General features: G+C 40.2%; 1 protein-coding gene across 2 annotated transcripts in view; it reads right to left on the bottom strand.

Annotated features, from left to right (window-relative positions):
* The window catches only part of LOC126336764 (chromosome transmission fidelity protein 18 homolog), a 443,331-nt gene that overhangs the window by 378,715 nt on the left and 40,132 nt on the right, over positions 1 to 24,484 (bottom strand). For both annotated transcript variants that reach the window (XM_050000773.1, XM_050000774.1), the window contains exons 7-9: positions 14,372 to 14,551; positions 11,178 to 11,295; positions 5,564 to 5,710 (exon numbers count right to left, since the gene is read on the bottom strand). In XM_050000773.1, coding sequence (XP_049856730.1) covers positions 5,564 to 5,710; positions 11,178 to 11,295; positions 14,372 to 14,551 — 445 coding nt within the window. The remainder of the gene's footprint in view (positions 1 to 5,563; positions 5,711 to 11,177; positions 11,296 to 14,371; positions 14,552 to 24,484) is intronic.

Below are 24,484 nucleotides of genomic sequence, written 5' to 3'. Positions count from 1 at the left end.
CCGAAGCTGTATGTCTGTTGGCAGTCTAGTTCCTGCACACTCTGCCAAACAGCTATCTTCTCTCCCCCCATCCGTACACTGCTATCCCTTGCCCTTCCCATCCCCCTCCGGGGTGCTCCTTCCGCTCTATGATGTGACTAATGCTTTCAAGTTCGACCTTCCACACTCACAGGAGAACATCATAGAAATGTTGGAAACCTGAACTGTTGGACTCTTGAAGATAGGCACAAATCATCTTGTGAAAGCCTACTTACAAAATTTCAAAAATCAGTATTAAGTGAGCAATCTAGAGATATTCTTCAGCCTTCTACACAGTGATCCCACTAGCACCACAAAAACAAGATTAGACTTATTACACCACAAACACACACACTAGCATTTAAGCAGTCATCCTTCCCACACTCCATATGTTACTGCAAAAGAAAGAATGCCTAGCAGGTGGTACCACGTTAAGTACCCTTTGCCATGCACTTCAGAGTAGTTTTCAGAGTATGTACATATATGTAGACATAGATGGGGCTTAGGTGGCACCATGATTCCAAGGCATCATTCATTTAATACACTTTTTTTTAATGTGAATATAAGAAAAGCAAGTTTAATTTATAGAAGTTTCAGTTCATAGTATATACAGGGTGTCCCGGCTATCTTGTCCACCCAAAATATATCTGGAACAATAACAGCTATTGGAAAATGACTTTCACCGGTATCAACGTAGGGCTGGGGCCCATGAATGTACATATTTGGAAACATTCTAAAACGAAAGCAGATGTGTTTTTTAACACAAACTTATGGTTTTTTAAATGGACCTCCTATATTTTTTCTTCAGCAATCTATAGCATGACAAAGCACATACACAATGGCGTTCATTGGATCGCAATATTCCCATTACATCCCAAGATATTAAGACGCGAAGTTGATGCTTGAAACACCCGACATGTGCTGCTATCGCACGACCTGAGGCTCAGGCGTGAACCCCATGCACGCCAAAGCAACAACAAATGAGATACTCGGAGGGTGGTGAAATACAGGAGTTTGCATGGGTCACAAATCATAAACAAGGTGAAGTGGTAACTGTGGCAGTAGTGGGAACTACGTTGGACACTTGACTAGGTAGAGACAGGTCCTGCACAACAGGCACAATGGGTCATATAACGCATTAGATAAACCTTATTTTGGGTGTGCAGGATAAATAAGACAACCTGACGGGTGTAAACCGATCGGTACTGGTTCATATTGTGTACGTAGATACGTAAAACGTGCAAGAGGGAAACCATTATGTGCTTATGAGAGTTGATGGCAGAAGACCGTATTATTCATTTCGGACCTCTCGATAAGTATGGAGGTGTGACTACACATGTCAATCACATCGCGATTACGGGCAGCATGAGGTTCACGCCTGAGCCTCAGGACGTGCGCTAGCAGCGCATGTCGGGTGTTTCAAGTGTCAACTTCACGTCTCAATATCTCAGGATGTAATGGGAATATTGCAATGCAATCAATGCCATTGTGTATGTGCTTTGTCATGCTATGGATTGCTGAAGAAAAAATATAGGAGGTCCATTTTAAAAAAACATACGTTTGTGTTAAAAGACACATTTGCTTTCGTTTTAGAATGTTTCCAAATATGTACATTCATGGGCCTCAGCCCTACATTGATACCAGTGAAAGTCATTTTCCCATAGCTGTTATTATTCCAGAGATATTTTGGGTGGACAAGATAGCTGGGACACCCTGTATAACACCATCTTCTCAGTTACAAAGTTGTGAAAAAGGGTAAACCAAGCAATTCAATTATGGAGAGAGGATTTACTTCCTTTGTGAGTCAATCTTGCTTCTATCTTTTTGAACTCAATGCTTTAACACGCACCAAAAGATGTTGGGGGAAAAAAGCTACCTTTTTGTGGCTCCTCTGACATATTATGGTCAAGCTGATTTACAAAGCATAGACCAACAGTTGGGTTAATCAAATTCCCCATACTGGACATCATTAAATCATATTAAGGAATATGGTGTACACCCTCTGTCCTAGATGCTTTCCTAAGAGTAAGTTGTCTGCTGTGCAAATACTCAACGTGCACTACAAGATTATTCTTGTGAAGTCGCTGATGGATCTGCTTGAATCTATAAAAACCAAATGACATCAACTAGTATTAACTCATTTTTGATCACTCTTAATGTGAAGTAGCAGACAGTATGTTTAACGCATCTACGTATACGAGAGTAGAAGTAATGCACTGAGTTAACGAACTGAAGTGTTACATGTAATTGATTTTGGAATCATCTTATTTACTAACATGTTAGATGCATCATACACAGTGTTGTCTGCTATTTAAAATTGGTAGTAATTGGAAAGCAGTAAATACAAATTAGCGGCATTTGATTTCGATTGCCACAGTGACATTAGTTGGTCACCTTGTCGAGAGTCCTCTTAAAATGCACGTTTACTATTGTTATGTTCTAATGACAAAGTAGAGCTTCTCTTGGCCAAATTATTGTTTCAAGATCCTCAAAAAATATTAACAAATACATGTTTGGTACTTTTTGCAGTTAAGTTAGAGGTCATGATGAGATCTATCCCAGGGTCCATCCTGGCATTCACCAGCCTATATAAATGGTTGGATAAAGCATAAAAACAACTTATTATGCTCTTGAAAGAAGCAAAAACCATCTATAAAATTGTAATACAATAATTATATGACATTTTAATCAACATATTTCTCTGAAAATTTAGAAAAATTAAAACTTGCAAACAAAATGAACAATGGTACACATACTATGAACTGTGAGTTGATGAAAACATGGGTACTACTGTTTCAGAACACACAGTTTGCCTTTTATTTGGCACAAATGCTTTGCAGCAACCGAAACAAGCAGACTTACTATACAATATAGTAGTGTTCATTGGGGACCCGCCCAACCATCTCCCATGTAAAACAGACAGTCTAGAGGTGTATGAAATTTCTGTAATGAATGGAAAGTGGTACTGTGCATTACAAGGTGGAGAAGAAGAGGGTTGCCATACCCCTTTGTGCATCTCCCACTCCTGACACTTTGATACTCATTCCTACCAAACTGTCACTTATTACCTCTGATTCCAGTTTATATACTTGTTATTATTTGTCCTGTCCTTTGTTTACTCTTGCTGTATAATCTGTTGCACTATTTGCACCCCTGCTAGCCTTTCCACCTCCCAGTTCACTTTCCAAATCTTAGGCTGCTATCGAACTGACAGACTGGTCACTCTGCTGAAACACTTTCTTCAGTTAACAAGCAGTTCCCATAATTCCTTATACACTGGTGGTTTAGCAGCATGGCCAGCTTTGCATCTGCCCATCCCTGCAGCTGACCACAGCTGTTCAGCTGCTTTTGACCATAAAGAGCAAGCAAGTCAGGCACATAGCTACATCAGGGTGGGATTAAGCGCACTGCTGCCTTGCCATGCAGCTCTGCATTTATTTTTGCTGCAGGGTTGAGAGTTCATCTCATTTGTTCACTACACTATTTTATGAAGTTTGTACTTTTGTACAGCTAAATGATTTTCTATGCAGAAGTTTTTATTGTTGATATAGAATATTGCCCTATAGTTCAGGATTCAGAAAATATGGATTACAGAAATAAAGTCATCAAATGTAATGCTTGGGAGAAACTATGACAAAAATAACACATACCTTGTCAAAAGATGTCAGTAAAATTCTGAAGTAGTTAACAAATTGATGATTTTTCATTTAATTCCTCATAATAATAATAATAACAATAATAATAATAATAATAGACCAGGATTTTCACGAGTTGCTAGCATTGGATAAATGCAATACTTCCATAGACATAACTGGTGTCAGTATTTTCTTTTCCGTAAAAAAGCAAAATGCAAAAGATCTCTGTCAGAGTACATTTTTCAACTTTTTCATGCAAGCACAAAGCTTTTGCCACAGAAATTCTGCCCTGTACTTCAGTCAGGTGGGTCAACTGTGTGCCTACACCACCAGAATGGAAGCAGCCCCAATCCTGTCATCTGCATAAAGATAGTGTTCCCTTATCCATTTTGTTGCAATGAATGGAAGACCTAACTCTGTAGTGTTCCTTACTTCCACACTTTCTTAACATCCAACTTGTTGTATGCCACACTTCCTGAAGTTGCAACTTACCCAGATCATTTCGTATCATGGTAGTAATGTAATATTTACTTTATTATTTTTTCATTCATATTTCTTTTGATAGTCATTCACTTTAGCAATCATGTCTCTGCTGCTGACTCATTTTCATTTGTCATTGACTAGAAGGGAAAAAGATAGAAAGAAAGTTATTAGTTCTTCTTCTTCTTCTTCTTCTTCTTCTTCTTCTTCTGGTAGCAGTCATAGTCAGTAGATGCGAGCCATTATGCATACTTGCATTTTATATCTGATATTGCTCAACATAAAGGGGTGTTTATAAAAATTTTTGTGTAGCTTGCATAACTTCAAGAGCAACTATTGTTAATCCCACATATGTTTAAGCCCAAACAGAAAGCAGAAACTAAATGTGGAGAGCAGATCGCAGAATTAAAAGGACTGGAGATTTCTGATACAAGCGGGACAAAGGAGTACTTGTTTAAATTTCAATGTAAATGCAGCCCACACTGTACCACTTCCCTTTTTCATAATCACTAACCTTCTACCAATGTGGAGCATCATATTGCAAAATTGCCATTTTTGGTACACTTTTTCCATAAAAAAATTTGCGAATTAAAAGATTGAAGAGGTTTTCACTAAAGTAAATAATCAGCAAATGGTTTTATTGGTGCATTTATGCATGTTTTACTCTGGATTTACCATTTTTACAAACTCTTTTCTGGCCTGTGTTTATGAAGTATTTCACAGCAACATCAATATGTACAAGACTTTCAGTCTTCCAACAGTGTAATTGTTGAATTCAGACTGAACATCAGTTCACCACTGCCACAGCTTAAATATAAGCCCTTTTTCTTTTAATTATTTTCTTCTCTCTTCACTATGCATGTCAATTGAACTTTTGTTTCCTTTTGTCCACACATGAAGTGTGTCTTTAATTGAAACTACAAGTTTAATGTTACCAGTCATAAATAATTATTATTTCGATTACATGTTTCAGAGGTTTAAACCTCCATCACCAGCTGGATTTACAGGAATTAATAAGATATACGTGTTCTGTGTACGACTTTGGGGTGGCACAACACACACAACATATCGATTCACACAAATCCACCAGATTCCGGGGATTTAAATCTCTAAAACACACAGCGGCAATACAAAAATAATTAACTGGTAACAGTAAACTTGAATTTCAATTGCTATCAGTAACAGTCACTATAAATCCTAATTCAAAATGTTCACATTTAAAGGTCTCTCTTTGTCATTATAAGTATCACCACATATTCTGTTATCTAAAGATTATCTGTGTTATGAATTGATTTTGAAGTTAACATAATATAAACATGAGATACTGTCAAAAGTTCCTTAACACCACTGACACAAATTATTAATGCAAAAAGTATGTATAAAAATGACTGAGATAGTACCATAAGCTACATTATCAAAATATTACATACCTGCATGTCGAGCTACCATATGAGCAAGTGTAGTTTTTCCCAGGCCTGGTGGGCCACACAATAAAGCCATTTTATACTGTGGGCAGCCATTTTCATCCAGATCATCAAAACTTTTTTCTTGAACTATTTTCTTCTGGAACCTGTTTTCTGAAAAGAAGAAAAAGATATATGTATACCTTAACAAAATAATTCAAATTAAGTTTTATGCATATCGTAAAAATGTGTGTGTGTGTGTGTGTGGACGCGCGCGTGCTTGTGCAAGCACATCTATTCCACATGTCCTCCTATACTGCTGGACCAGTTTCAACCAAACTTGGCACACATATAACTTACTGTGAGGTGAAAATCGCTGTGGGGGTAAGAACCATCCAGCTATCAAAGGAGTGAAGGTGGGGATAAAAAAGAAGCGTTGCACACGACACGTGAATTTCCAGACTTTATCTGCTCAGCATTTGTGGCTAAGAGCTTGTAACAAACATTACACGTAATTTCAAAGCAATACTTTTTTTTCTCACTGGCAACACCTCTAAAATGATGGACGGAAAATTATTTATCACATACTACTTTTCTGTTTTTCACTAAGTAAAAGTACAGTATGAGACATGACATTAAAATTTATTTCTTCTTTATTACTAAGTGAATTTGTGACCCATTTTAAAGACAGTATGCACATATACCACTGAATGTAAGTGTAAAATTATATCATTGTAGGAGACACAGTTCAGGAGTCATGAGGTCACAGACATTAAGCACAAGACCAGATGCCGTGTGGTAAGGGAGTGGTTGCACATAAATAAATACCTGGGGAATGCTGGGCTTCACCACTAGTTGACCATATAATAAATTCTACATACACTTCTTTCCATATTACATAACTAAGAAAAATAGTCATCAAAATCGAATATTGTTTTGTAAACCACAGTGCTTTACAAGGCATGCTCATGTTGGAGATGGTATGACATTGCCTCCCTCTGTCCTCTGAATTTACTTACCCAATCAGTTGTAGAAGGACCTACAGTTTAATATGGATTCCAAACCACAGTGCAACACAGAATTTTTCACTTCAAAAAACATCACCAGAGGTAAAAGAAGTGAAAAGTGACTGACAAAAGATCAAACCCAAGACATTCAGATTAGTATCATATTCTACTAGAATACCTGTGGCATCTCAGCGCTTTTCACTTCCACACCACGGAACCAGCAACATCAGGACAGGTATTTCCCAAGTACTATTGGAGACTACATGTGGTGGGAAGGACAGTCTGTACCTCTGCGGTGATCTGATTTGATGCTAGTTGTAAGCAATGTTACATACAAAGTTGCACAAATAAATCTCTGCGCTATTATTCATAAGACAAACATATTTTGCTACTATTAATAACTCAAACATATTTTTATCCCATAAGTGGTGATCCTAACTCAAGAACTGGAGCTTTGTGGGGGTGCAAATACCAAAACCACACAAGGCCTGAGTACCAACAGTCTGCGAGACATGAGTATCAATCAATAAGACCTGAATGTCGATGGTCTGCCATCATCGGATGTGGTGTTGGAACATCTGAGGATGCAGCTATAATGATTGCATCATCAGTATCATCTACAGAATCACAATCTACATGAGCAGCAGCAATTGCTGCACCAGCAGCAAGAATTCCGGTGGGATCAAGAGCATCTCAACCAGGAGAATGCAACTGCATTACAAAACAAATGCTAAGAGCAGAAACAGATATCACCAGCTGCAGTAAATATAAACCACGAGTCAGCTGATTCCTTTCTGCAGCAATAATGCCACTCAGCCGCAGCTGCCCTGTTTGTGGAACCCAGGGGCAGAAGTGCATTGTGCAGCTTTCAGAGCACTGCCGCTCTGGACAAGCAGCCCAGCACTATGGTTCAGTCATGTCAAGAGCTATTCTGCTGCTGTTAGCATAACAAAGGCAGCATTTCTGGCACTGTTAAGAAGTCAAACAGCCCTCAAAGTGAGTGGTGTGATCAGTGAAAGACCGATGCAAGCAGCTAAAGGAAGAGATAGTATGGTGACCATCACCCACACACATGCTATTGCTGCTATACATCAAGGAGCTGGTAGGTAGAAAATCATCCCAGTTCCTGCAGGGGCTGTTTGCTGACACATTTCTAAGTGCTTGGCAAATTCCTGCACTCTGTATGGTTGTCACACTTGTGAGAAACATGCCACACTTTATACTGTCAATGATACAGGAACAGGAGCTGAATAAGTTTGCAGAAAATGCAAACAAAATTTCAGACGTTGCAACTCCACATGTGCACTGTGTCATATAATCACTCTGTGGCAAATTTAACATAAGCACAAGCACCAGGTTGTGGCTCTTGGAGCACATAAAGGATGGAGAAGCCAAACCTAGCGCACAGGAAAAGTGAACACACAGCTTCCACACCAGACTAGGATGAACATTTCCATCAGAGATGCTCTGTATGTAGGATACATCAGCTTCCTGTGGCCAAAGGGCGAGCCTGTCTGCAAAATCTCAGCCAACAATCACAACACATAGTGGTGACACACAGAACCACCAAACTGCAGTTTTTAAAATAGAAAGAAACTTCCACATGGGAAAAATATATTAAAAACAGAGATTCCAAGACTTACCAAGCGGAAAAAAGCCGGTAGACAGGCACAATGAAATAACACACAAACACACACACAAAATTATAAGCTTTCACAACCGGCAGTTGCTTCGGCAGGAAAGAGGGAAGGAAAAGGAAAGATGAAAGGATGTGGGTTTTAAGGGAGAGGGTAAGGAGTCATTCCAATCCCGGGAGTGGAAAGACTTACCTTAAGGGGAAAAAAGGATATGTATACACTCGCGCGTCCACACCCAAACACACACACACACACACACACACACACACACACACACACACACACACAAGCAGATGTATTTAAAGGCAAAGAGTTTGGGCAGAGATGTCAGTCGAGGTGGAAGTGCAGAGGCGAAGATGATGTTGAATGACAGGTGAGATATGAGTGGCGGCAACTTGAAATTAGCGGAGATTGAGGCCTGGTGGATAACGAGAAGAGAGGATATATTGAAGGGCAAGTTCCATCTCCGGAGTTCTGATAGGTTGATGTTGGTGGGAAGTATCCAGATAACCCGGACGGTGTAACACTGTGCCAAGATGTGCTGGTCGTGCACCAAGGCATGTTTAGCCACAGGGTGATCCTCATTACCAACAAACACTGTCGGCCTGTGTCCATTCATGCGAATGGACACTTTGTTGCTGGTCATTCCCACACAGAAAGCATCACGGTGTAGGCAGGTCAGTTGGTAAATCACGTGGGTGCTTTCAAACGTGGCTCTGCCTTTGATCGTGTACTCCTTCCGGGTTACAGGACTGGAGTAGGTGGTGGTGGGAGGGTGCATAGGACAGGTTTTACACCGGGGGCACTTACAAGGGTAGGAGCCAGAGGGTAGGGAAGGTGGTTTAAGGATTTCATAGGGATGAACCAAGAGGTTACGAAGGTTAGGTGGACGGCGGAAAGACACTCTTGGTGGAGTGGGGAGGATTTCATGAAGGATGGATCTCATTTCGGGGCAGGATTTTAGGAAGTCGTATCCCTGCTGGAGAGCCACATTCAGAGTCTGATCCAGTCCCGGGAAGTATCCTGTCACAAGTGGGGCACTTTTGGGGTTCTTCTGTGAGAGGTTCTGGGTTTGAGGGGATGAGGAAGTGGCTCTGGTTATTTGCTTCTGTGCCAGGTCGGGAGGGTAGTTGCGGGATGCGAAAGCTGTTTTCAGGTTGTTGGTTTAAAAGTTCAGGGATTCAGGACTGGAGCAGATTCGTTTGCCACGAAGGCCTAGGCTGTAGGGAAGAGACCGTTTGATATGGAATGGGTGGCAGCTGTCATAATGGAGGTACTGTTGCTTGTTGGTGGGTTTGATGTGGACGGATGTGTGAAGCTGGCCATTGGACAGATGGAGGTCAACGTCAAAGAAAGTGGCATGGGATTTGGAGTAGGACCAGGTGAATCTGATGGAACCAAAGGAGTTGAGGTTGGAGAGGAAATTCTGGAGTTGTTCTTCACTGTGAGTCCAGATCATGAAGATGTCATCAATAAATCTGTACCAAACTTTGGGTTGGCAGGCTTGGGTAACCAAGAAGGCTTCCTCTAAGCGACCCATAAATAGGTTGGCATACGAGGAGGCCATCCTGGTACCCATGGCTGTTCCCTTTAATTGTTGGTATGTCTGGCCTTCAAAAGTGAAGAAGTTGTGGGTCAGGATGAAGCTGGCTAAGGTGGTGAGGAAAGAGGTTTTAGGTAGGGTGGCAGGTGATCGGCATGAAAGGAAGTGCTCCATTGCAGCGAGGCCCTGGACGTGTGGGATATTTGTTTATAGGGAAGTGGCATCAATGGTTACAAGGATGGTTTCCGAGGGTAACAGACTGGGTAAGGATTCCAGGCGTTCGAGAAAATGGTTGGTGTCTTTGATGAAGGATGGGAGACTGCATGTAATGGGTTGAAGGTGTTGATCTACGTAGGCAGAGATACGTTCTGTGGGGGCTTGGTAACCAGCTACAATGGGGCGGCCGGGATGTTTGGGTTTGTGAATTTTAGGAAGTAGGTAGAAGGTAAGAGTGCGAGGTGTCAGTGGGGTCAGGAGTTTGAGGGAGTCAGGTGAAAGGTTTTGTAGGGGGCCTAAGGTTCTGAGGATTCCTTGAAGCTCCGCCTGGACATCAGGAATGGGATTACCTTGGCAATTTCCTACAAGTGTTTTATGGGCTGTGCAATGCTGCACAAATTTTCCAAAGGTTTATTGATTAGGCCTGAACTTCTGTTACGCCTATAGTGATCATGTGTTGGTTGCATCATCTTCACCCATCTCCAAAATGTGTTGCCATCCTGAGGGAGTATCCAGTGTCAATGACAGTGTGAGGACTCCGTTAATACCTAGGTGTAATAAACCCATATCGTCACTTTACAATTTGTGCTGTTGAATTCCAGGTGTTACTCCATGTAGTGCACGATTCCACACTTCCACGTATAATAACCAATTACAGAAGAGCATTCGAAGTATGCCATGTGAACCTCATGGGGGCAGGGGTGCACTGTTCACACATCATTTGTAAGAGCCTCCATAGTGATCTTTTCAGATGCTTCAGCATGCCCTGTGGGTGCAGTTCTGCCGCAGCGTGTCAATGGAGCCTGACAATCCTTAGGTTTTCTTCTAAAACACAGACAGAAGAGCAGTGCTCTTGGCAATCATTTTATGTTGAAATACAGGTGATTGTCAATGATGTCACCCTGCTGCATTCCCGTAAGTTATTTGAACAAGATAAAAACGTGTTTTACAAATTACATATTCAACAAATTTTGCATAGTAAATACCATACTTTCAGCCTGTCAGAAAGTTTCTGGAATGTTACAACTACTGTTTGCCTGATGATAACATCACAGAATTAATTCATATTGGCAGTTCTACAATTTTAAAATAGGAGCATGTTAATACATATGAAAAATACACATGTTAATACATTTGAGAAATACTATGCACCTCCAACTTCATAATATTTACTAGATACAAATCTCTGATACAATATTCATGAAGAAGAATTTGTATATACATAAATCTTCACTTACCAGAAAAAGGCTTCTTAGTTTTATTTTCCTCTTTATGTTTTCGTTTTGTTTTTGTTTCACGATTAAATACAACTTTGTCCCATAACTTCAACCAATGAAGAAGTGTTCTGTTGGTGCTCTGTAAACATAATTAACCTTACACAGATATTCAGTAAGTGAATGTTGGCATTCCAAATACAATTCAGTGAAGCTATGTCATAAAGTTGCCATAAGTATTTGCTATAAATCCTAGAGGACTGAAGAAAAGCTTACATTACATAATGTTTTTGAATTCTTTTACTGGTCCCATACTAATTGCACATATACGTAAACACAGAGTCACAAACTATTGCAGGATTTTGAATATGATACAAAAGCAATTTTACAGACAGAATCTAAAATAGGCTGTGGTCTGGTGCCTATCTGATACTTATTACCCAGTAAAAGAAACTGCAGTGGAGTGGGCGGAGTGGGTTGAAGCACTTTCATGTTTACACTTGAGAAGATTAAATGAAGATCAGCACTTTTGACACACAATACTCCATGGACACTATCTCTTTGCCAGCACTTAGTCAGAGGATAATATGTATGAATCCAAGTTTCATCTAAATAAACCACTGGCAACTGTAATTCTTATACCTTCTCTGTCTACACTTCCCTGCTTTTTCCTCCTCACTGTTATAAATTTCATTTTGTTTACAGAAAGCTGCTGCTGCTGCTGCTGCTCACAAAGACTTTTTCAATGATCACTTTCCACTCTTGCACTTTTAACTACAACTACTCTGAACTGGAGTGTGGCTGTATCTAGTCAAGTGACAAAGGTACTTCCTACTACTGCTAGGATCTTCAGTACATTTTGTCAGGTAAAAGAAGGTATCCCATAACTGTCATCGTTAAAATCCAAAATACGTCAGTTAAAAAATATATCAGTTTAGATTATCACTATAACACTGCAATTCTTCAATGCTGCACATTCCAAGGAACAGGATAAAACATACCAATTCACAACTACAATTCTATGCATCACACTCTATATTATTTTGTCTGTGGACTACGTGCTCACAAATTCAGAGATAACTGACACATATGTGCTTTTGACTTCTTATCTTTTCTTTTCCTTCACCTTTTGGCAAGCAGAATTGGATATACTAGGTAAATATACTGACAGAAAAAAAATCACAACAACATGAAGGAATTACGTGACATAAATGAAAGTTGGCAGGCATGTTTCTACTTCAGAACAATGATGTCTATTCCAATTTCGCGCCAGTCACATAAGAGTGGCACTAGCACTGCTCCTACAAGGATGACAATTGTTTTAAATACACGCTGTGACAGTAGTGAGCACTAGTTACCTTCGAGATTGGACATGGTGAGCTAATCTTAGTCAAGACAACCTTTAAGGTGACGGAGACGCCACTATCAACACCTAACTAAGTTTGCGTAATTGGGCTATGAGAAGCTTGATGTTCCTTCTGCTATATTGCAAGAACACTAGGCAGAAATGTAACCAAGTTCATGATTGCTGGCAGCACTGGTCATGAGAATATACAGTCACTAGAACACCAGGCTCCGGATGGCCATGTGGCACTACTGCAAGGGAAGGCCGTCATGTTTAGCTCTGGTGCATTGTACTGCATCTGTAGCAGAAATCTGAGGAGCAGCTGGCACCACAATGACGCAACGAACTGTTATAAAATGGTTACTTCAAAGATAGCTCTGAATCAGACGCCATGTAACATGCATTCCACTGACCAAAAACCATTACCATTTGTGACTATCAGTGTCAAGTGAGAGCCCATTGGAGGACAGTGTGGCGGTCTGTTTGGTTTCTGATGAAAGCTGGTTCTGCCTCACTGCCAGTGATGGTCATATGTTGGTTAGTAGGAGGACTGTTGAGAGCCTGCAAGCAATCTGTCTACATGCTAGACATACTGGATCTAGGTCTGGAGTTACAGTCCAGGAGAGTGGTTACGCATGACAGCATGAGCACTCTAGGGGTTATCCCATACACCCTGACTGCAGATTTGTACATCATTCTGGTGATTCAACCTGTCATGCAGCCACTCATGAATAGCATTTCAGGTTTTCCAACAGGACAACACTCGCCCACATACTGCTACTGTAATCCATCTGTCTCTACAGTGTGTCGACATGTTGCCTTGGCTTGCATGATCCAGAGATCTGTCTCCAATCAAGCACATATGGGGCATTATCAGATGACAACTCCAGTTTCATCCACAAACAGCATTAACCATTCCTGTATTGACCAACCAAGTGCAACAGGCACGGAACTCCATCCCACAGACTGAAGTATGACACCGATATAACATAATGCATGCATGTTTGCATGCCTACATTCAACATTCTGGGGTTACATAGATCATTAATGTATGAGCATTTCACACTTGCAATGGCTTATCTTGTGTTTACATTAACCTATGATCTTGCAACATTAATCGCTTAAATATCTTACCAAGACAAATGTATTTCCAAATTTCATTACCCTACACTAACTATTTTTTGCTGCTGCAATTTTTTTTTCTGTCTGTGTATTTCCTTTCAGTTTGAGACTGATATTAAAACCATTATTATGTTTCATTCCCTCTACATATAAAGGTATTTCCTCTACTACTGTAATACTAATAGTGAACTAAAACTGTTTTGGCATTGATCAAATTATGAAAAAATAAAATAAAATAAAAGTAAACCCTCACCAGAAAAATATTTTATGTTACTCACAGTACAGGTTGAAATAGTAACAGAGAATCGAAGTTTGTGCCCCTCAAGCAAACTTCAACTATAATCTCGAACTAATATAGACAGTATTTTTAGGAACAAGGAAGTAAATCTGTGATTGGCAAGCTTGGGCAGAATGTCAGCCTTTTGACATAAAGGATACCAAAGTTGGAGTACAGGATCATTAGTACCTTCAGCTCTAAGGATTAAAGGAAGAAAGTTTAGTATTCAACTCCCATTGATGATAAGGTCTTTAGACAGAGCACAATCTCATATTAGGCGGAATGGTCTGTGTCCTTTTCAAAGGAATTTAAGTGTCATTCCCCTAAAGTGATTTACAGAAAGAACAGAAAACTTAGATCTGGATGGTAAAACAGCGAGACCGCCTTACTCATGAATGTGGGTACAGCATTTCACCCAGAGAGAGAGAGAGAGAGAGAGAGAGAGAGAGAGAGAGAGAGAGAGAGAGAGCTTACCTCATCACTCAGTAGCTCAATGTAGGTTTTGGGTTTATACCTCTCAACCCACAGGTCTGCAGAGTCTTCTTTCTCATCTTCACTGGTTAGTTCCACACCAGAATCCATTCCTGAATCTTCTAGAGCACGGATCTTCCTTTCAAATTCATTTGCTTCTTCTTGGTCTAATTTTTTCTGAATCTAAGTGCAAGAGAAACAATTTGCATTACTGATATGCAATTATTCCTCAAGAGTTGTGTTACAGAGCACAGAACAATACAAAGTCCTCCTCAAGGCTTCAATATCAGTATGAAAATTTGGCAGCAGAATAGTGTTATCACTACTTACTTGAAAAATGTATTTTTTAAAGTGAACAATGACACTTGCACTTACACATTGGTGTCCAAAATTAAAGCAACAAACCACTATTTCCCCACCTTGTGTCTAGTTCACAACATAAGCATACAAACTGTCAACTAATGTCTGTACGATCATGTCCTGCATGGAAGATGGCATTCTGGTCAACAGAGAACCCTACCAACAAAGACATCAGGGCACCTATCAAATTGGATAGTGTTTGCCAGGTAGTTCCACATCTACAATCGCTCTTTAAATAGTCACAGGTGGTGCAGTATGGCACTGAGAAGAAGCCTACCAAGCTCTCTGCAGTGGAGATCCATGAGAGGAATGGAAGCAGGACAGTCGCAAACTGATGTGACCAGATGGCTTAATGTAAATCGTTCTGTTCTTTAACAGATGTGGTGACAGTTTATAGAGATCAAAACTGTATCCCAAAGACCAGGGTGGGGCCGACCAAGTGTAAAATCGGAAAGAAAGAACTGTTATTTGGCTGTAAGAGCATGATGGTACCACCTCAGTACTGCACAGCAACTGTCATCTGACCGCGCAGCAGCCACTGGATGAGTTGCAGAAAGACAAATGGTATACATAACGCTTCAGCAGAGTGGTCTTTATTGTCGTAAATCTGCTGTATGTGTACCTCTGACATGTCTTCACAGAAGGGAGCTTCTAGAGTGGAGCCGTCAACATGCCATCTGGACAGACGAACAGTGGGCCAATGTTCTTTTCACAGATGAGTCACAATTTGGTCTGGATAGTGATTCTTGATGGATTCGCATCTTGAGGGAACAAAGAAAACGATTTTGGGACCCAACCACTGTGGAAAGAGACTGATATCGAGGATGATCACTAACACTGAGGGCAGGGATTACATTGACCATTCGAATACCTCTTCACCAAACTGTATGGTTAAATTGGAAAGGTTTAACTGCTGTCAGGTATTGTGACAAGATCATGGGACCTCATTTGTAGTAGTTGTGAAGTGCTGTGGGCCCAGACATCTTACTGCTGGACAAGAATGCTTGACCTCATAGAGCACGGGTAGTTGATGTTTTTCCTGGAAATGGAAGCTATTGTACACATGGCGTGGCCTGCTCACTCTCTTGATTTGACCATATGCTACATCTCGGATCCACTAGGGACACATATTGCATCACATCAGCATCCACCAACCACTCTCCAAGACTTGTGAGCAGCACAACACGAAGAATGAGCATTATTGTCTCAAGATTGATGACATCATTCACAGCACGCCTCGTCAAAGGCCTCTATTGGTGCCAGAGGTGGTTACATCCCATATTGAGTGCATTAACCAGGTTTCAAAATGGATTTGTAAATCCATTAAGCCGGAAAAAACAGAGAACATTTTTGTCTGCCATTGCGCATGTTGCAGTTGTTTATGTTCTGTATTCTTTATATTGTTTCTACTTTTCTATCCCATGATTATAATGTTTTGTGGCAAAATAAATGCAACCTTGCAAATTTTGTTTTGTTGCTTTAATTTTGGACACCAATGTAATATCTGAAGATCTATACTGTGATTGGTTATTTACAAACTATTTTATTCAAATACAGCTCTCATCTTTAAATTTTTATATGAATGTCATCTGTTTCAACTTGCATCACTCGTTTTGAGAATGTACGCCAATAGAAAATTGCTGCAAGGATGATATTTGTTCAAAAATAAAACACTTTAGAAAAAAAAGTAGTAATATGGAGGTGGTGGTGGTGGTTGTAGTCGCTGTCGTCGACAGCGTTTTAGGGTGTTCAGTGGCATGGTTATTAGTGCCCTCACTAATATGAACATATTCTTTTTCTGAAATGAGCACAGAAGTATTTCCCAGTGAATAATGACACTCTAGCAACTTTTCTGAGAAAGTGTGACAATATCAACATAAGGTAGTGCAGGAGAGGCCACTTCTGCAGGCCAGGCTGCAAGGAAAGTTGACTTCCCCATGGCCTCCAATAATGTCAACACTGCTTCGTCCCATAGTGACTCACATTGCAGCAATCCACAGTCTTATCTGTTTTCATTGGGAAGTACGCAGTAAGGGTAAATTATGTTAGAGACGGATGATTTTGAACTTTTTAATGTGAAAGAGTTTCCACGCATTGGAACCATTACTCTTGCAACCATCTCTAAGCAAGAAGTGTGGTTTTGCCATGTGAGGTTTATTCTTTTCATCAGAGCTGGTTTTTTTCCTTTTTTCTCTAGTATTGTTACAGTTTCCTGTTCCAACAGTGATTTGATGTGATCTCCATGCTAGCCTCTCTTTTGCAGGGACTCTCCAAATCTGAGAGACTGCAACTTATAACCAACAGAAGCTGCTTATTGTAGTCAAATGTTTACTCCACACTGCTACTAACAAATTAACCAGACAGACTTTGATGTCACAGGGTCTATTCTATTCATCTAGCCTGCATTTTTGTCAAGTTGTGTTCAAAAGCTTTTTCTTTCCTCTGTTCATTCTTATTCGGTGGTGCTTCATTATGCTTTCAATCTTTCTATCTGCTCTTCAGCATTGTTCTGTGATGCCAGACTTTAAAATTTTCTATTTACTTCTTATCTGCACTGCACATGATCCATATTTCACTATATAAGTTAGGTACAATGTACACTCCTGGAAATTGAAATAAGAACACCATGAAGTCATTGTCCCAGGAAGGGGAAACTTTATTGACACATTCCTGGGATGAGATACATCACATGATCACACTGACAGAACCACAGGCACATAGACACAGGCAACAGAGCATGCACAATGTCGGCACTAGTACAGTGTATATCCACCTTTCACAGCAATGCAGGCTGCTATTCTCCCATGGAGACGATCGTAGAGATGCTGGATGTAGTCCTGTGGAACGGCTTGCCATGCCATTTCCTCCTGGCGCCTCAGTTGGACCAGCGTTCGTGCTGGACGTGCAGACCGCGTGAGACGACGCTTCATCCAGTCCCAAACATGCTCAATGGGGGACAGATCCGGAGATCTTGCTGGCCAGGGTAGTTGACTTACACCTTCTAGAGCACGTTGGGTGGCACGGGGGACATGAGGACGTGCATTGTCCTGTTGGAACAGCAAGTTCCCTTGCCGGTCTAGGAATGGTAGAACGATGGGTTCGATGACGTTTTGGATGTACCGTGCACTATTCAGTGTCCCCTCGACGATCACCAGAGGTATACGGCCAGTGTAGGAGATCGCTCCCCACACCATTATGCCGGGTGGTGGCCCTGTGTGCCTCGGTCGTATGCAGTCCTCATTGTGGCGCTCACCTGCACGGCGCCAAACACGCATACGACTATCATTGGCACCAAGGCAGAAGCGACTCTCATCGCTGAAGACGACACGTCTGCATTCGTCCCTCCATTCACGCCTGTCGCGAAACCACTGGAGGCGGGCTGCACGGTGTTGGGGCGTGAGCAGAAGACGGCCTAACGGTGTGCGGGACCGTAGCCCAGCTTCATGGAGACGGTTGCGAATGGTCCTCACTGATACCCCAGGAGCAACAGTGTCCCTAATTTGCTGGGAAGTGGCGGTGCGGTCCCTTAGGGCACTGTGTAGGATCCTACGGTCTTGGCGTGCATCCGTGCGTCGCTGCGGTCCGGTCCTAGGTCGACGGGCACGTGCACCTTCCGCCGACCACTGGCGACAACATCGATGTGCTGTGGAGACCTCTCGCCCCACGTGTTGAGCAATTCGGCAGTACGTCCACCTGGCCTCCCGTATGCCCACTATACGCCCTCGCTCAAAGTCTGTCAACTGCACATACGGTTCACGTCCACGCTGTCGCAGCATGCTACCAGTGTTAAAGACTGCGATAGAGCTCCGTATGCCACGGCAAACTGGCTGACACTGACGGCGGCGGTGCACAAATGCTGCGCAGCTAGAGCCATTCGACGGCCAACACCGCGGTTCCTGGTGTGTCCGCTGTGCCGTGCGTGTGATCATTGCTTGTACAGCCCTCTCGCAGTGTCCGGAGCAAGTATGGTGGGTCTGACACACCGGTGTCAATGTGTTCTTTTTTCCATTTCCAGGAGTGTATTACTTGTTCCATAGAGGGGAGAGTCTTATGGAGGATAAAACACGAATACAGATCTCATATTTAAAAAGTTGTGCTAATGCATCTACCATAAACTCCAAGCAAAATGGTTTCATCAATTTGTAACAAATCAAAAAAATCTTAAACACATTTTCATTAAAAAGTAACAACAAACTTGTCACAAAACAAACATATTTACAAAACTCTGAGGTGATAGGATAATTCTTAAGCTATTGTAGCTGTAAACAAAATTACAACTGCAGTCTGCTTTTACAATAATTTCTGATTTTCTGGAGTAATACGTAAAGAAAAGGGGAGCCTTTAATATTAAATCAAAACATGGTAATACATGTATCTGCAGAGTAATCTGTAGTAAACTAACTATTAGCATACTTTTCTTTTTTAAGAAAAATTTTCTTGCCATTACTGATGGCATGTTACATTCTTTTTTCTTCAGGAACCATCACTCATTTTGCTGTCCGAATAGCAAAACTCATCTACCACATTTAGTTTCTGGCTTCCTAATGTGATTCCATTGGCATCATCTTACTTAATTCAACTACTCTAAATTATCTAAGATGCCATTTCGCTAGCAGCCAAGCTAATTGTAATTCTTGAAATAGATGGTATGTAAATACATGTGTTTATTGATGATACACAAAGCAGCAATTCTGCACAATAATACTGTAACCAAAGTGAGCATAGCAAAATAACAACAACTGAATGCAAAACTGAAATTTGTAGCACTTATGTATATGGACATAAATTTTATGAAAATTTGTAATAGTCCAAATAAAACATTTCCTCTATAGTTAATTTGAGGATAGCCTGTAACAGATCACATTTGACAAAGCCTTGTTGATCTCCTATGTTTGGTAGATGTCCCCTCAATATGTGTGTTTTCTGGTTCAATCCCTGAAGTAACCTGGTGTTCATTTTCATCCTGTTTTATTGCTGGTTCAGGAGGCAGTGCTCCAGTTTCATCCTGTTGTACTGCTTCTTCAGGAGGCAGTTGAATTAAGACCCATTCCCTTTCAGATCTGTGCTGACCATTATTCTTCAAGGTGTGGCATTTTTTGGGTTGGTTTTGCAGCCTTTTGACAGTTCCATAAGGCACTTTTATTATGTACCACATATTTTCCAGCTGTTTGATTACACTGTCAATGATCCATGGAGATCCACTTGACAAATTGTTTAAGAAATGTTTGGCATACACTTGATCACCAACCTGAAAGTTTGAATCCTTCTTTGGCTTTTCTTCCTCCTTTGATGAACTGATCAATGACAAGTTATCCTCAGCTGAGGAAGCTATGAAGTATTTCTGGGAGTGAGATGTCCAGTTATTGTATTTGGAACTGTGTGGCAAGTAATCAGCAATTTCTCCAGAGCATCTTGCTTGTTCTCTCCATCTCAGTTGTCCCCCCCCCCCCCCCCCCCCACCTTAAAAGTCCTTGACAATACTGATGGAAAGGACAGATGCAGTCACATGGTGGTGCAGATTTCTATGTAGTCATGGGTGTGAGACTCAAAAATATAGTGTGGTTGGATGAAATGAGGGTTAATGCCAGTCAGTCCTTGCATGGAAGCTGGAGTGATGGAACACCCCATGGGACCATGACAGTGCCTGTTAGAAAAGGAGGATTAATTACTGTTTTATATGCAAGTACATTAGCTGGTTTTGTACCAAATTGCTTGTTAATGTTTCATTCAATAAAGTGAGGTGACTACCTCAAAGAGATGAACCCGAACAGCTTGGTTTTTCAAAAGTGGTTCAAAACATCGAATATGATGAATCTGACAAGTCCACCAGAGATAGTCATCATCATCATTATCATTTCATTGTTCACAACAGGACACCAACTTTGGCAACAAAAAAAGAAAATATTATTCAGCAGCTGAAAAGGGGATTTCAGACAAGATATGGAGGAGGTAGAATTACGTGAAATGGTGGCATAATAGTAACCACAATTTCCAACACATGTAATTGATGAGACTGCCAAAAGGCACAGCCATTAAATTGTTTGGCTTCCTCCATACCACTGTCACTTCAATGCCATTGAAGGGGTATGGGTGCAAATAAAAAAATAAAAAAAAAACAATGTTGCTGCAAAAACATAAAAATTCACAATCTTTGAAGCTGAAAATCTTCTTGTAACAGCTATCAAACAAGTGACAAGTGAGGAGTGACAAACACTTGAACAGCACAACAAGTGTCATCAGAAAGGCAACCAGAAACAAAGGTGTTGTGGGAGAATGCGTAGTAAATTTAATTATACAATTGGGAGGGAGCTGTGATAGTTCAAGCAGCGCTAAAGAAGACTATCTTACAGTAATGAGAGTGGTGGTTTTCCATTAGCATAACTACAACACACTCAAGAAATGTAAGGAGTGAGCATGCCAGTGACCTATCATCTTACTGTGAGTACCATCTTCAGATCATAACTGTTAATATACTCACAAATTATTCAGTCACTCACTGCAGAACTAATTGATACTGCTAATATTCGTCAATGGAATCAAAAACTGTGTATATTCAAGGATGAAAAAAAAAATAGTTTTCATTTATATGGCGAAGTTTGACAAATAACTTTACATTTCAGCATAGTAGATACTAAGTAGCTCTTTTCAATTTTTTTGAGATTATACATATATTACAAATAGCAACAGTAAATAAATTTATGCATACAAATATGACCTGCATGTTATCAACTCTTTTGTTTCTGCTACTAAAGAATGCATACAAGTAGAGACCGAGTGCGGAATGCTGTTTCAAGCCATGTTCGGCAACACTGCTGTCTGCCCGCCTGAATTTTCAATACCATTCACTCATCTCACAGACTATAGCTTTGAACAATGGAAAATCCAGGATGGAATGTTACAGACTATAGCTTCGGAATGTCAGCTTCCACCCACATCAGTGATGTGGCCTAGAATTCACGTTTTTTCTATCACACTTGACGCCATTTTCTTCCAGTCACGTGAAAAGTATGTGCATATTTTTCATGTGCTCATTCATATTTGTGCCTGTGACAATTACATTATCCAGGTAACCAGAACATCCAGGTAGGGTATTTGTTATTTGTTACATAAATCACTGTTATATTGCAGGAGCTCTTGCTCTACCAAAAGGTAAACTCTGGTATTCAAAGAGCCCAAGCTGAGTATTGCCAACTATCATCATCTTTGATTCTTCACCCAGTTCCAACTGGAGATATGCATCTGACAAAGCTATTTTTGTAAGATATTTGCCATTTCTGATTATTTGAAAGAGTTCCTTAGCTCTTGGTATTGATACTGGTGTATTTCTGATTGGTGGATTTAGAATCACTTTGAAATCTCCATAGATTCTTACTGATCAATTTGGCTTTGATACAGTCACAATTAGTGTAGCCCACTGACTGGTCTTCATTGGCTTCCAGTCTTGGCCAGTCTTTCAATTCCTTCTTTAACTTTATCCATCATAGCAAACAGCACTTGTATGTGGATGAAAAATTTTGGTGTTACTCCTGTCTTCAAATTCTGAACTGCTTTCTGTGTTCTACTGCTGGAAAAAGATTCATGATCCTGGCATATTTTCTTCTCGGCTTCTTTAAAGCTATTATGAACCACCATGTTTGCAATAAGTGATTTATTTTAACTAATATTTAAATTGAAGGCACTGAACAAGTTTACGCCAAAGAGATCAATTGTTTATCACAAGTTAATAGCCAGTAACAGAAGCTCTTTGGTTTTCTTTTATATTTGATCATTGCCATTGTTTTTTCCCTTTAGTTTAATCTGGGCTCCATTGAATGTTTTCAGTGATTAATATGAAATGAAGTATTTCCTGCTTAGGGTTCCTTTCTTTTGATGGACTTCTTGAATGTGGCTGTTTTGATTTGTGGTGGATGGTCATTTGAAAAATTTCAGATGAATCTCCTGTATTTTCATTCTTCATTGTTTTAATCATTCTTTGAGAAGCCTCATTGCTTCAGCAATCTTTAAAACTTCGTCCAGTGAAGGATTGCTGTATTGTATGGCTGAATTCCATATGGTATCATGATGGATGCAGTATAATGACATCTCTGATCAATCCATCAATATAAGCAATCTTTTGGTTGTCGTGTTTGTATATGAGATTGCAATCCCTTGTGATATTACGTATATCAGCCACCCATTCTGATAATGTCTGCTTCTTCTTTTGTGCATGGGACTCATAAGTGGCCACTGGTACATATGCTTTTACTTTAAAATTGACAAATAGTTGCTCAGAATATTTTTCCTTACTGACTCCTCATATCCAAAGAGCTTCATCAGTGTCATTGCCAATCCATGATAGGACATACACATGTTTCTGGTTGTTGTCACTTCTTTCTGTTGAGTGCAGGAAACACTGGTGCATTTTATTTTTGATCCAGTGGTGTAGCACTGCATTTTGGCAACAGTTTTAGCAGTATTCTTTTTATGCTTCTTGTTGTTGTTCCATAAGATGCCACTGTTGGAGTGCTCCACAAGTTCTGTTGTTGCCATTCTGGATTGTCTTCACGGTTCTTTGAATTCTCATTGCTACATAATATGTTATCTGGTTAGTGGCCAGGCTAAATGTAATTCTTAAAATACCAATGTGTAAATACACACATTTTTTAGCACAAAACACTAAACAGTAACTCTGAATACTACAGTAATTCACATGGTTCAAATGGGTCTGAGCACTGTGGGGCTTAACATCCGAAGTCATCAGTCCCCTAGAACTTAGAACTACTTAAACCTAACTAACCTAAGGACATCATACACCTCCATGCCAGAGGCAGGATTCAAACCTGCAACCGCAGCAGTAGCGCAGTTCTGGACTGAAGTGCCAAGAACCGCTCGGCCACAACGGCTGGCACTACAGTAATTGTAAATACACACATTTATTACACTAAACACTAAACAGTAACTCCAAACAGTACTACAGTAATATACGCAAGCATAGTAAAATAACTGAATACAAAACAAAGTCATGGCACTTCTATGTACACAAAACATAAAAAAGTTCAACCTAACATTATCCTTGTTCTGTTTATTTTCTTATTATTTTTTTTTCAAGGCAATATCCATTCCATTCAACTCATCTTGCAAGCCTCTGTTGTATACAACAGAATTACAATCTTAAAGGTTGTGTTCTCTTTCAGTTCCTCTAAATTTTAATATCTTTCACAAATATCTCTTTGATTTGCTTTACTGCTTGCTCTAAGTACAGAATGCATAACGTGCGAGACAATACTACAATCTTATTTAATTCCTTTCTCACATGGCACCTCTCTTTCATGTTCATCATGTCTTAGAATTGCAGTCTCGTTTCTACATCTACATCCATATTCTGCAAGCCACCATGAAATGTGTGGCTGAGGGTACTTCCCACTGTACCATTTATTAGGACTTATTTCATGTGTGTTGTGAAGGAATAATGATGGCTTAAATGCCTCTGTGCTGTAACTAGTCTGAGTACATCTTCGCGATCCCTATGAGAGCAATATGTATAGGACTGTAGTATTTTCCTGAAGTCCTCACTTAAAGCTATTTCTTGAATTTAGGAACAGGATTTCATGGGATGGGCAGTTTATATCTTCATGCTTCATATTTGCCATGTTTTTGTGATATCAATTTGAATTTATTTAAGTTTTTATTTATTTTGTTAATGTAGTGGCTTCACGTGTGGAATTGTGTTTTTTTGGATGTTCCATAACGCAACTGAAAATGACTAAAGTATTGAAA

Source organism: Schistocerca gregaria, chromosome 2 (assembly GCF_023897955.1).
Source record: "Schistocerca gregaria isolate iqSchGreg1 chromosome 2, iqSchGreg1.2, whole genome shotgun sequence".
In the NCBI taxonomy this organism is placed as follows: domain Eukaryota; kingdom Metazoa; phylum Arthropoda; class Insecta; order Orthoptera; family Acrididae; genus Schistocerca; species Schistocerca gregaria.
Note: the sequence above shows the minus strand (reverse complement) of the source record. Positions and strands in the feature narration are given on the sequence as shown.